General features: G+C 45.8%; 1 protein-coding gene across 2 annotated transcripts in view; it reads left to right on the top strand.

The window, feature by feature from the left end:
- The window catches only part of LOC148511667 (protein kinase C delta type-like), a 45,544-nt gene extending 34,570 nt beyond the window's left edge, over nt 1-10,974 (top strand). For both annotated transcript variants that reach the window (XM_088482804.1, XM_088482805.1), the window contains exons 8-10: nt 3,951-4,167; nt 4,782-5,061; nt 10,572-10,974. In XM_088482804.1, coding sequence (XP_088338930.1) covers nt 3,951-4,112 — 162 coding nt within the window. In that variant the 3' untranslated portion in view covers nt 4,113-4,167; nt 4,782-5,061; nt 10,572-10,974. The remainder of the gene's footprint in view (nt 1-3,950; nt 4,168-4,781; nt 5,062-10,571) is intronic.
- The last annotated feature ends 2,298 nt before the right edge of the window (nt 10,975-13,272 follow it).

Genomic DNA, 13,272 nt, shown 5'->3' with positions numbered 1-13,272 from the left:
AATGGTGTTATATTATAGTGAGAAGCTTTGAGCAGTGCCTTGTGCCTGAGTGGTGTCACTCTTTCTTTATGAATTGACAGGCTTCATTCTCATAAATGCTGGTTCAGGGCACAAAGATTTCCTCCTTGGGATCACAACACAGGTGAAACACAACACAGTCGCTGCACTGAGCAAAGCCAGCTGTGAGCACCCAGTGCACCAACATATCCGCCAAGACACATGGGCAAGATGGTGGCATCTGTGGAGGTGACACCTGGTGTGGGTAGGGGCGAGGAGGATTATTGTGTATGTAGCAAAGCTGTGCGGTGACAAAAGGGGCGTGGCCTCCCAGGACATGGGCATGGCTCTGCGGGTAGGGGACATGGCCTCGCGGGCCAGACCCTCATTTTAGTCACTCCAGGGGTCCGGGAGATGCTGGCTGCCCCCAGAGACAAGTCTGTTACAAAGTGCCAGCTCCCTTCTTACAGCATGCTTGCCAACCCTCCTGATTCTTGCAGGAGTCTCCCATTTTTCTAACAAGCCTCCCGCTGCCTCGCAAAACTATTAAATCCCCTGCACGCCCCACAGCTACATCCAAAACCCAGACTGCGCGTGCGCAGGTCCAGATGTGAAAGGGGCGGGACCTGACAGCAGTATGCCTGGCCACGCACCACGGGGTTGTGGTTAACATTGGCCTCCTCCCCCAGCAAGCAGAGCCTCCTGTGTGGCTGTAAGTGCAGGGAGAGACATCAGTTCCCTCCTGCTACAGCGGGGACAGCAGTGGCTACATCTCCTTCTCCTCTGCATAAACAAGTAAGGAATTAATAGTTGTACTGCTCAGGGGGTGTGTGAAAGGAGAGCAGTACAAAGTCAGATTGGGTGGCAGGGGGGGTTGAGCACAAAGGAGGTAAGTGCTCCAGGCCCACCTCTATCGGCCCCCCAGCCTTTGATTATCAGAAACTAAAAAGTGAAAGGAAATGGGGGAAGTCCGAGCAGTGGGGGGGGGGGGGGCGTGGCACTGTGTGTGCAGCAGGATATGAGCAGCATGAGGGAGAAGAGGACTAGTGCAGACAGTGGGCCTGATTCATTATGCGCTCGCAAGCGGGTCGATGTTTGGCCACTGCGCATGCGCACAACGGCTCCGAAAAGCGCATGCGCGAGACCCGGCTAGTGACGGCACCAAAAGAGGGCGGCTGTCGATGTTGATCGACAGCTCGCCGCATTTTGGAGGCGGGCAGGGGGAGTGGCTGGCCAAATGGAGGCGTTCCCGACGGAATGCCTGCCGTTTGGGATCGGCCCCACCGACATCATGAGTGATGTCAGTGGTGAGCTTCCGGCTCTATTAAGAGCCAGAAGCTCACTGGGGCTTGCAGGAACGAGACCCTACCGCAAGAGTGTCGTTGCAAGCTCCGATGGTCGAGACCATCGCGACCATCACCTGGCCGCTCGCAATAGTTGTGGGTGGTCACCCACAGCTATGCGAGCGGCCTGGAGGCTGCACAAAAAAAAAAACCGCCCTGATTCAGAGCGAGCGAATCAGGCCCAGTGTACACAGTGTGAGGTACTAACAGGGAGGGGGGACACTGTGTATAAGTGAGTGTGACAGTATGTATGTGTGTGTGTAAATGTGTGACTGTATGTATATGTGTGTGATTGCCTCTCTCCCCCCCAATACTAGGGGTCACCTCACCCTGCAAAGCTGCTAATATTACCTTTATGGTGCCGATGTCACACTATTACACCCCCAATAACACTGTGAACCATCATCCTACATACACTCCCCCCCATGCTAGGGTCACCTCACCCAGCAGGAGGCATTGCTGGCAGCTATAATTATTAACCTTGTGGTGCCCATGTTACACCTATTACAACCTACTCTTGTTGTACCTGGAAGTGACGTGCAGTGAGGGTGGAAGTGCGGATCCCTGCCCACACAGTTCACTAAAAAATAAACTTGTCCCATCGTGGGCTTATCACGCTTCAGGCTCTGTGGCTCGCCACAAGATTATATTTCCACTCTATGCCCACTTGGATGGTAGAGAATGACGTTGGACAGTAGCTGATGACGGCAGGGTACAGAAACTGAGGGGGATCTAGCTGTAACCGTCACCTCACCCTACTACAGTTTTTATTTGCCACTACAGGATACACCCCTGAGCGGAATTATATATGCCCATAGGCAGAGCTAGATACGCCTTTGGGGCGGAGCCTGACACGTCCCCTCAATGGTGCCCGAGCAGTGCATTCTACTAACAAATATAATCTCCCTGAAACTAGTTTTCAAAAGTGGGCAAGTATGTCCTACAGTGCAGCACCCAGCTCCTGTTACTGAGGAGGAGTCTGCACTTTGGTGTCACCCCTCGGCCAGTGACACACGGGTGCGACCCGCATACCCCTTGTGACGCCCTGGCCACAAGTTGGCACAAGCCAACTTGTGGCCAGAGATACTGAGATACTGAGCAGAATAAGGGAGCTCATTATGAAGCAGGGAGTAGGTACACTGGCACTCCTATGTTTCCAGAGCAGTAAGGTCTGAGATTTACTTTCTAATGGTGCATACACATGGTCAGACTTGCTAAATCAACGATGGACGATTTACACTATTTTACCAATGATTTCACAAACGATGAATGATGAACAATTTCTGACAGTAATTAAATTAATGAAATTGTCCAAATCTGACTGCAAACACAGTCGATTTCAGAAATCTGACATGCGGGCACGCGCATTGTTCGTCGTGCATGTCAACGATATGAACGATGTAGCGATTTTTACAATTGTTATAGTTCATATCCTCAAAAAAATCGGTCCGTGTGTACCCTCCATTAGAGTGATATTTTGGAAATGAGATTAGGGTGGATGTGGTGCATTTCCATTTGTGCAAAGGGAACATTTCCACTATTATTGGGGCTTTTCTTAGCCTTCATATTGCACTTTGGGGGAGAAAGACATTTATAGCATCTCCCCCACAAATTGCAGGTTTTTAAGAGTAGTGTTGTTGCCCATAGCAACCAATCAAATTCTTCTTATAATTAGTCTAGTACCTTCTAGGAGATAATAGCTAGAATCTGATTGGTTGCTATGGGCAACATCTCCACTTCTATAAACCCGCACTTTAGTAAATAAACCTCTAAATGTTTATGTTATTGAATGGGAGGAAATAAAGTGGTTGGAGGTTGGAGTATAAAGTGATAGTTAGACTTTCTATAATGACTCTGGAAATTCATTATCCTGTCTGCACACCAAGGTGCTCTTCTAGGTTACGTAGGCTTCTCCTGAGAGCACAGAGGGCCTGATTCAGAGCCGCTCGTAAGCGGCCGCTCGTTCGCTCCGAGCGATGTTTGCCCACCTGCGCATCGGATCGTTATACACATGCGCGAACCAGTCGGTGCGGTCGAAATTCATGTGCTCGCAAAATAGCGAATGCCTGATAATTTGTGTGACAGGAGTAGGCGTATGTGGGTGGTAACGGGGGAAGGTGCTTGAAAACGGGGAGTGGAGATCCGAACGCAGGCGTGCTTAAAGGTCAAAACGGGCGTTTTATGGGTGTGCATAATTAAAACAGCAGCGTAATTGACCACGTCACTGGGTTATTTTATAGCCAGAACTGCTCGCAAAATTGTGGTAGCAAAAACCAACCCCAAGAATAGCGAGCAGTTCATACCCTGGTCGATTTACTCGATTAATCTAATAAATAGTGGACATGACGTAGGATGCGAGCGGCCAGGGGGCGTATTCTTTGAAAAAACGACCGCAACTTTTGTTCGCTCGTTCAGACCTAGAGGCGTGAACAGACCGCAAAGAGCGAACGGTTGATTTGAATAGCCACCCCTATTTTCTGGACGAGCGAGCGCTAATTGCGTCCGGCTCTGAATCAGGCCCAAAGTACACAGAAGTTTCATAAATGCTGTTTTTCTATCTTACACATTGAAATGAAAGATGCAATAATCACTTATTTCTTCTTTCTGTAGTCAGCCATTCCTCACTCTGGATGCAGAAAGAACCACCTGGAAAGTCTGGAAGCAGCCGAGGCCAGCAAACAGCCAATAACATCTAAGGACCAGGCAGTATTTCATGGGTTCTCATTTACCAACTCCACCTGGAGAACCCTGCCAAAGCCACCCTGCCTATAAGTACACAGAGCTCAGGCAGCAGCACTGCTGGTTACACCAATGGAGGTCTCTGCATGTATGTACATAATATATTTATGTGTTATTATTTGTAAACATGTTTAATTGAATATTTTAATTTTAAATGAATGAAGGATAAAGAAAGAAAAAAGGGAGCTAGAACTAACAATAATGTAAAGAGCAGTAATAATCAATATTCATAATGAAAGGTGTACAATAGGCTTCTCAGAAGACCAAATGGAGAAACAATAGCAGTCTTGAGATAATTACCTAAACTGACATACAGCTTGAGTTATGCATAAGAAATATAATAAAATGGGGGAAATTGAGGGCAGGGGGTGTGGAGAAGAGGCCTGTCAGGGATGTTAGCAGAGGACGGACACCTCAGAAGAAGCAAGAGAACCATGCAATATCAGTTGTTTCATGGGGCCTTATGGTGCGTGATCCAGGGGGAACAAATGCTGGAGAATGTATTACAGTGCTCATGAAAGACGCTAGTAATGTACTCTAGATGGTATGTACCCAAAATGGAACTGATCAGTGCAGTGGATGATTGGGTTATTGTATGTCATGTAGAGCATAACAGCCAGGGCTGCATGTAAATGGGTGTAGAGTGTATCATCAGAGATAGAATAGGGACAGGATAAGTAATAAGGTGTGTTCTGTCCACAGATCATCTGGTAACATCAGTGAGAGCCTGCTAGTAGAACACCGTCATGTCCATGAAGAGTAGGAGCAAGGATTCCACCGAGGTCGTCAGATGAGTTCGTTACTTGGTGAGTATAGTTTGGTTAGGGACATGAATGGTGGTGCTCTCACAGAACTGCTCTTCTTTTCTTTACAGCAATCCAAGGCTGGTGTACAAGGCAGGGATCCTCTTCTCCTGTGTCAGTGCTGCGCCCGTCAGTGAGGCCTGAGTTTTATTCCCTGATTACTGCTGGATCACAGCATGGTGAGTCAGGAATTTGAGGTGTCTCTCTCTTAGTCCTCTAGCTCTACACACCCTTACTTTTTGGCATAGTGGGCAGGATCATTGATCACTATAATATAGTAGGACCAAGGAGTGCCCAGCACCTCCCGTACCAGCCCTAGCTCTGTATCTATTTAATCACTAGCCATTCTCTGCTCACAAATATTTCTACCATATGCCACCCTTTGCCTACCAGCTTCTATCTCACATTCCATGCTCTACCCACCAGCTTTTTGTTCATATTCCCCCTGGTAACCAACATTTCCCTCACATGCCCCCAGGCTCACCAGATTTCTGTCACATGCCACACACTCCCTACCAGCTGTTCTCTCACTTGTCTTATCTCCCATGACACCCTCTGGCCACCAGCTTTTATCCCATAAGTCAACCCTTGCCTTCCAATTTTTCTCACCCCTGTCATTCCTTGCCAATCATCTTTGTATTATTCTAATCATTTTTATAGTCAAAACTCTGCAGTCTGACAGGGAGTATGACTGCACATCCCTGTCTCTAACATGCCCATGATCTTGTCCCTCACATGCCACTACTTTCCCACCAACTTTTCTATAAAATACTGTGCTACCCCCTGCTCACCAGTTTTTATATCATGCAACACCCCACCCACTGGCACATACTAAAATATAAGTGTAACATATTGCTTAATTAATACAATACTAACCATAAGCAGTCACTATTGTGCCAGACAGGTTGTCTTCTTCATCATGTCTGACATTTAAAGGCACATAGTTTAGGCTTATATGTTTGAATGAAGGAAGTCATTCAATGACAGCACCCATATCCAGTGGCGTAACTAGGGTATTTGGAGCCCAGGGCAAGTTAAAACATAGAGTGCCCCCAAAGTATTAATGTGGCCGCATATCACAAGGGGCGTGGCCACTAGAAAAAAGGGACATGTCAACATGAAGCACCACTGTTTCTCGTCACTCTGGGAAGTCCCCAGTAGTAGTGCCCCTCTTGCAATGCCCACTGTAGTAGTGCCCCATATGTAATGTCCACAGTAGTAGTGCACCCTGTAGTAGTGCCCCTTATACAATGCCCCAAGCAGTGTCTCTTATACAGTGCCCCCAGTAATGCACCCTTATACAGCGCCTCCAGTAGTGGTCCCCCCTATGCAGTGCCCCCAGTAGTGGTCCCCCTTATGCTGTGCCCCCAGTAGTGGTCCCCCTATGCAGTGCTCCCAGTAGTGCCCCTTATACAGTGCCCCCAGTAGTGGCCCCCCTATGCAGTGCCCCTTATACAGTGCCCCTATGCAGTGCCCTCAGTAGTGGTCCCCCCTATGCAGTATACCCAGTAGTGTCCCTTAAATAAAAACACACACACAAAAAAACCCACAACACTTACCTGAATCCTCGCTCCCACCGCTGTCCGCTCCTCCTTCCTCCTGGCCCACCCTACACTCTGCATGGGTGTCTCTCCCATAGTGCAGAGTGTAGAGTGGGCCAGGAGGAAGGAGCAGCGGACAGCCGGAAGATGGAGCTCATGAGTGAGCTCCAACCTGGCTCCTGTAGTGGGCGCAGCAGCCAATGAGAGTCTGTCTGACTCTCATTGGCTGCCAAAACAAACAAACCGTCGGGTAGTACGCAGTAACAAACACACGTACTACCCGGTGCCAGTGTTTGTTACTGTGTAGTGTGGACCGCACTACACTTGCTTGAAATCAGTGTCCTGGACTGTGGCCTCTGGTGCTGATGGTCCAACGGCACCCAGGGCACGTGCCCTGTTCAACCCTCCCACGTTACGCCACTGCCCATATCACATACTAAACTATAATGATTAAAAAAAGAGTGACTTGTTACATTTATATAATGCCCCCTGCAGAAGAAAGAATCTGTCTTTATATATACGTATGTACAACTGCATACTAGTGTCATATTCAGGTGGGGTCAAGCAGGGAATGTGCCCTGGGTGCCGTAATAGGTCTGACAAACATTTAAAAGAGATTAATAATTTTCTAATATATCTCTTCCCCCACAATACCCACCACATACCAATCACCAACTAATGATCCGCATATGTCATCCATGCCCTACGTCCAAATGCTCACCCCAAATGTAATATATACCAATTAAAGCCTCATAGTAAAGGCACATATATTTTGGCAAATGTAAGGCCTCATGATAAAGGCACTTTCCTAAATGCATCCAAATTGAGAGCCAGCTTACCTGGGAGTCACCCCTGGGAACTTTAATTGGTATATATTACATTTGGGGTGAGTGTTTGGACGTAGGGCCCCCCAAGGCTACTCTGGCTGGGCCTCCTCAGGGCATCACCACTTAATACACATAGTAACTTTTCACATCACCTTTTATGTTTGTTTATTATTCATGTATTTTCTCACATATATTTTAACCTCTCATTCCACACTTATTGATTACTCACACACATCTATACTTTACACTGCACTATCACTCCTTTTCCATTTTCGTGTGATGCCCTGTGGAGGTCCTGGGCTGGACTTTTTTGGGGTGCACTGCGCCCCGGACGTGAACCTCTTATTGTTAGGGACTGCTAGTGACAGAGAAGCCGTGACGAGGCCTAGCAGCTTCCCATGTATTTGCAAATGCATGCAACCAATATCTCTATTACCATATAGTATTCATATGTTGTTGCTAGTACAATTCAGTGTGCTGAGGAACAATAGGGGGTTAAAACCCCCCTCTCTTTTCTACTTGTATGACCCCTCCCTTTCATGCACCTGAAAAGTACTATCAGATTGATTGAGCAGCTGCCATTTTTTTGTTTGCATTTATAATCATGAAATATTTGGAAAAGGACATGTTTGTAGGAGGGTGCTTATTCAGTTTACTGGGTGGTGCTGAACAACCTAGCATCGGCCCTGTCTGTATGTTGTGTGCATATACACTATATATATATTATATGGAAACCCCCCCCGCTTGTCCCTGCACAGCGGCACTACTGTGTCTCTAGCATGACTCACATTACGCAGCAGCACCCTCTGTGTTCTCTTTAGCTCCTAAGTTAAGACAGACTAATCACCAATGACCGTCTCCTCAGGGCTATATTTACATTTTTGTAAGCTCACTGTCTGCTGTCCTCCTGCAGCCGCCTCATGCATCTAACATCTAGTCAGAGCCAGGGACTTGAAGATTTTCCTCCCCTCACACCCCTGCAACCTAGTAGAACCCCACAGTGTCAGCACATACAGTAAACCAGCACAAAGCCCAGAAATCACACCCGCACACTAATACAGCTAGGATATAGCAGCACAGATGGTGTAATGGTTAGCATTACTGCCTCACAACACTGAGGTCGTGGGTTCATGTCCCACTACAGCCCCAACTGTGTGGAGTTTGTATATTCTCCCTGTGCTTGTGTGGGTTTCCTCCCACACTCCAAAAATATACAGGTAGGTTAATTGACCCCGAACAAAAATTAACCCTAGTGTGTCTGTGTGTGAGCATGTGGTAGGGAATATAGATTGTGAGCTCCATTGGGGCAGGGAATGATGTGAATGGCCAGATATTCTCTGTAAAAGCACTGTGGAATATGTATGCACTATATAAATAACTGGTAATAAATAAATATAGCAATATATACATAGAATAGGTACAACAAACAATAAATAAATCTCATGAGCAAGGGTCACAACAAAATCATTTTTGTTTAATGCATGTAGCATAAATAAGTAAAATTTACATATAAATGTGCTTTAATTTCACTGATCATTTTGCTAATATGCTTTTGACAGTTTTTTCAATTTAAGTCTGTACACAGTGTTATAGTAATTAACCAGTTTATGTATCTTTATTAGGTTTATTTAATTCTGATGTAGAATTTTTTTTTTCAAGGGGGGGGGGGAGGGCCGTTTCACAATTTGCCCTGGGTACTAAAAACCCTAGTTACTGTACGCCTCTGCTATACACCCTAATTTTAATCCTAATAAGTGGTGCTACCATGCTGAGATGAAGTCCTACTGTATATAAGAAAAAGAGGATGATGGTGCATACTCTGATTCTTTGGAAGGTTACATTATGATTAGAGGCCTTTTCCTCTAATTAACCTGCAGGTGCTATGAGGACCCCTTGTGGGCTGGGTGGTGGACAGTTGAATGATATAAATGTTACAAATGTGCTATAACAGCAGAATTCACCTTTCATCAGTCTAGGGCAGTGATTCCCAACCTCGGTCCTCAAGGCACACTAACAGTCCTGGTTTTGGTGATATCCATGCTAAAGCACAAATGGTTTAGTCAAAATAACTGCGGTACTAATTAAGTTGCCTGTGCTCAAGTATGGCTATCCTTAAAACGTATTAGGACATACACAGGGGAAGCCTATGTTATACCTTTGGTAACTGTCCACAAAATGTAGATAAAGCTGTATTGGATGGATTGTGGGTGCACATGGAAATGAAGATGATGGAAAAAATAAAAGTGTCACGTTACATTCTGGCCTCCTATTATTATACCATCAGCCTATTCATTACTTTCCTATATTACACCTTCTCCTAAAACAAGCATCATCAGTAATATATTAATAATGACTGGGAGGGTACTGGGAGGGTTGTGGACAGTCTCTTACTACATGTGGCCCATTTATATGTCAGTGCTTTTATTACAAAGTGTATATGTGCACCTAGACAGGCATTCATATGAGAGATGTCTGGGTGATACAAAAGCCGTCCTACTGATAGTATAGAGTTAGACCATCTCCTAATTACAGACACCTTCTAAGATCCTTTAGTAGAGAATAGGCTCTGCGACCACCCACTAACCAGAGAATGCCCCTATACATGCCCAATCTCCTTCCCTTCAGTCTCATTTACATATCACATCCTGCAAGTGCAGCCCCCAATATTTAGCTACAAACACTGATTATCCCAACTTCCCCCATCAAGATGTTGCTCCACCCCTAGATATACAGATCCAGGTGCTTACTGTATAAGTGTGCACATTAGTGCAAGAAGAGATGTCACAAGGCAGCATATGCTCTGCAGCGGGGATGTAGTAATCTGAAGCTGGAATGCAGAACGATGCGGGCCCGAATGAGGCAAGTATAGGACGCCCATTCTCTTAGCCGCATTGTAGGTTTAGGGCACCCCTGGGGGGACTTAGGGCTATGCACCCCCTGGGGAGGGTTAAGATTAGGCTAGGGGAAGGGGGGGGTTGGGACTAGGCACCCCCCCCGGGAGGGTTAGGTTTAGGGTATGGGGAGGGGGAGTTAGGTTTAGGCCCTAACGGGGGGAGGTTAGGGTTAGGCACTAGGGGGGAGGTTAGGGTTAGACACCCCTAAAGGAGGGTTGGGGGGGAGAAGGGAGGGTTACTTACCTCTCTGCTGTCGGGATTTTAACCGGTGGCTGTACAGCCGCCGGCAATACAATCCCACTCCCTGCAGAGGCGTAGTGTTACACTCTGTTATATAACCCGGCTATACAGTATCTAGTTGTACATGTGACCAGAGTGCACATGAGTAATAGGTATACTGATCTGATATTCATTTGTAATTATACAGCACATCGAATACCATGCAGATGTCAAGATTATAGAAGACTGAAGATTGTAGGAAGACTGAAGATTGTAGCCTTATGAATAAGATTTGTTAAATTCTATAAAAACTGTTCTTTTATATGTAGAAAAACATGATTTATATGTATTACCTTAATCACTTTTATACTTATTTATTTACTTTTATATTTTAATATTTAGGTTTATATATATTTAATAGATAAGAGATAATAACATCAGAGGTGTGTGCTGGCCGGCTGGAAGGGGTGGTTTGGAGGCCGGATATACATAAAATAAATTTATATAAAATGTAATGGATTGTAATATGAGGATGGTTCAATAAGTAAGGTAACATAACCTCTCACCTGTGTAATATTCTCTATTTCATTCTAATATCCGGGCAGTCCAGAGCAGGTAAACCACTGCTTCCCTTCACGTCCGTTACACTGCGCCTCATATAAGTCATTGTCACAAGTCGCCATCGTGCTCCGGTTGTCTCTCCTCCTCCAGGTCGCCAGTCACACGCCCGGACTTCTGCTACTGTGTAACGTAAACACCTTACTGGGATGACACCTTCTGTTGCTCGGAGATTGAGATGCCAGATTATGTGATACTGGATGACGTTTCCTCCTCACCTGTGGATTACCATTAATCACCTGCCCTGTTAGTCTATTGGTTCAATCCCTTTGTTAAGCCTGCCTGTTCATTGTCGGCTATAGCATGTCTAACGTGTGCTTTAGGTTCCTGCCACTCATATATCTGTGATTCTGCCTGTGTTTTGGAGATTGTCAGCTATTACGCTCATTCCATTTCTTGGCTCTCAAACTGCACCTCGGCTATCAAAGCCACATCTCGGCCCTCAAGTTCGCATCTCTACATTTTACATCTCAGCTCTCCAGTTGCACCTCGGCTCTGAAGCCGCACCTCGGCCCTCAAGGCCGCATCTCTGCCTGAACCTCGGCTCTCGCAGTGGCAAATTGGCTCTCAAAGTCACAACTCAGCCCTTTGGGCTGCTACTCAGCCATGATATCCATCAGCTCTTTAAGCCACACCCTATTCCTCCTTGTATATCTCACCCTTTCCTGAGATTCAACAGTCACATAATATCTTGTGGCCTAGGATAACCGTGTAAGCCTCTACTATCTCGAGTTAAGTCCAGGCGGCCACCTAAGTACCGGTGAACGTGTCCAGTTCTAAGGGAACAGCGGGTGGTTGTTATTGGTGAAGACCTCATCTGTGTGATTCTAGAGGTCTTACACGGTGAGTCCTAGGGGACCATAACAGTTATACTGTCCCAACATCAGTTGTAAGATGGCAGGGCTGGTGGAAATATGGTCAAACATTGAGGTGCGTAGTATAATCAGATTTGTGTGTCTAAAGGGCATATTAGCAGCTGAAATTCATCGCCAACTTGTTGAGGTGTACGGTGATAACGCCATATTATGGAAACAGGTTAGGTTTGGTTCACTGACTTTGATAATGGCCACACTCTGCCAACCGCACGTCTGAGTTCTTACGGTGCTGGCATTGAGAGGTACTGGACTATCCGCCCTACAGCCCTGACCTGGCACTGAGTGATTTCCATCTCTTTGGACCATTGAAGGAGCAGCTGGGTAGAATGTGATTCACAACTAATGGTGAAGTTCAGCAATCCATCATGTCCTGGCTATGTACTGATTTCTTCTACAGTATGCTGGATAGATACCTTGGTACACTGTATGAATAAATGCTTAGACAAGTAGGGGGCCTAGGTGGAAAAATAATCTGTACCAAGGCCATACTATTGATTATACGTATATGTACGAGTTGAATAAACTTACGCAATGCGAGGTCTTGTTAACTTATTTACTGAACCACCCTTGTACATAAAATAAATTGATATAAAATTGAATGGATTTTAAAATAAAATATGAAGAATTGTAAGAACAAACACAATAAATGTTTTCCAGAACATTTCCTGCTGAGTGATGCATTATTCAGATACTTGGTGTACAGAAAAAGACAGGAAGCTTTCTACAATTCATTATAATAAGCGTAGTTATTATACATGTGGGGCTGTTCTATAGGAATCTGTAGTTACCAAGCTGTCTAACAGAATATTATCTACACATATTCACATAAATACTACTAAATACATATAAAATGGCAGGGAAATAAAACAGGACAACCCACAATAGACATTGCCTCTCCCAGTCAGCCACTTCCCCACACTAGCACCGGCCCTGGTGGTAGCATATTTGTGTGTACATGCAGGGCCGGATTAAGGCCCACATGGGCCTGGAGCTGAAAATGTTCAAAGGCCTGTACTGAGAAGGGGAAGAGCTGTGATCGATGCTGTGTGAGTGTGTTCAGAGTCACCTTGTTGTGTACATCCCCTACACTATGAACACTAACTACAAAGAATTAGAAAAATTGCATAATTTTTTTGGGGGTGGTGGGGACTAGAAAAACTTTTTAAATAAATACAGCTGGTAATCTTGCTGTCATGTTAATAGGCCTATTTTTATGTGGAGGCCTGGAGCAGTAGCTCCATCCGCCCCATTGTTAATCTGGCCCTGTGTACATGTGGCTGTGTGTGAGTGCATATGTACAGAGCTGGATTTAGACCTCACGGGGCCCCAGGCTGGAGAGGCGCTCTCCCTGTAGCTGCTTCTGAGTCCACTGTTGCTGCTGCTGCCCCTATATGACAAACTATATGACAGAGTCAA

This window comes from Taudactylus pleione, unplaced genomic scaffold (assembly GCF_031769625.1).
Source record: "Taudactylus pleione unplaced genomic scaffold, aTauple2 ptg000296l, whole genome shotgun sequence".
Lineage (NCBI taxonomy): Eukaryota > Metazoa > Chordata > Amphibia > Anura > Myobatrachidae > Taudactylus > Taudactylus pleione.
Note: the sequence above shows the minus strand (reverse complement) of the source record. Positions and strands in the feature narration are given on the sequence as shown.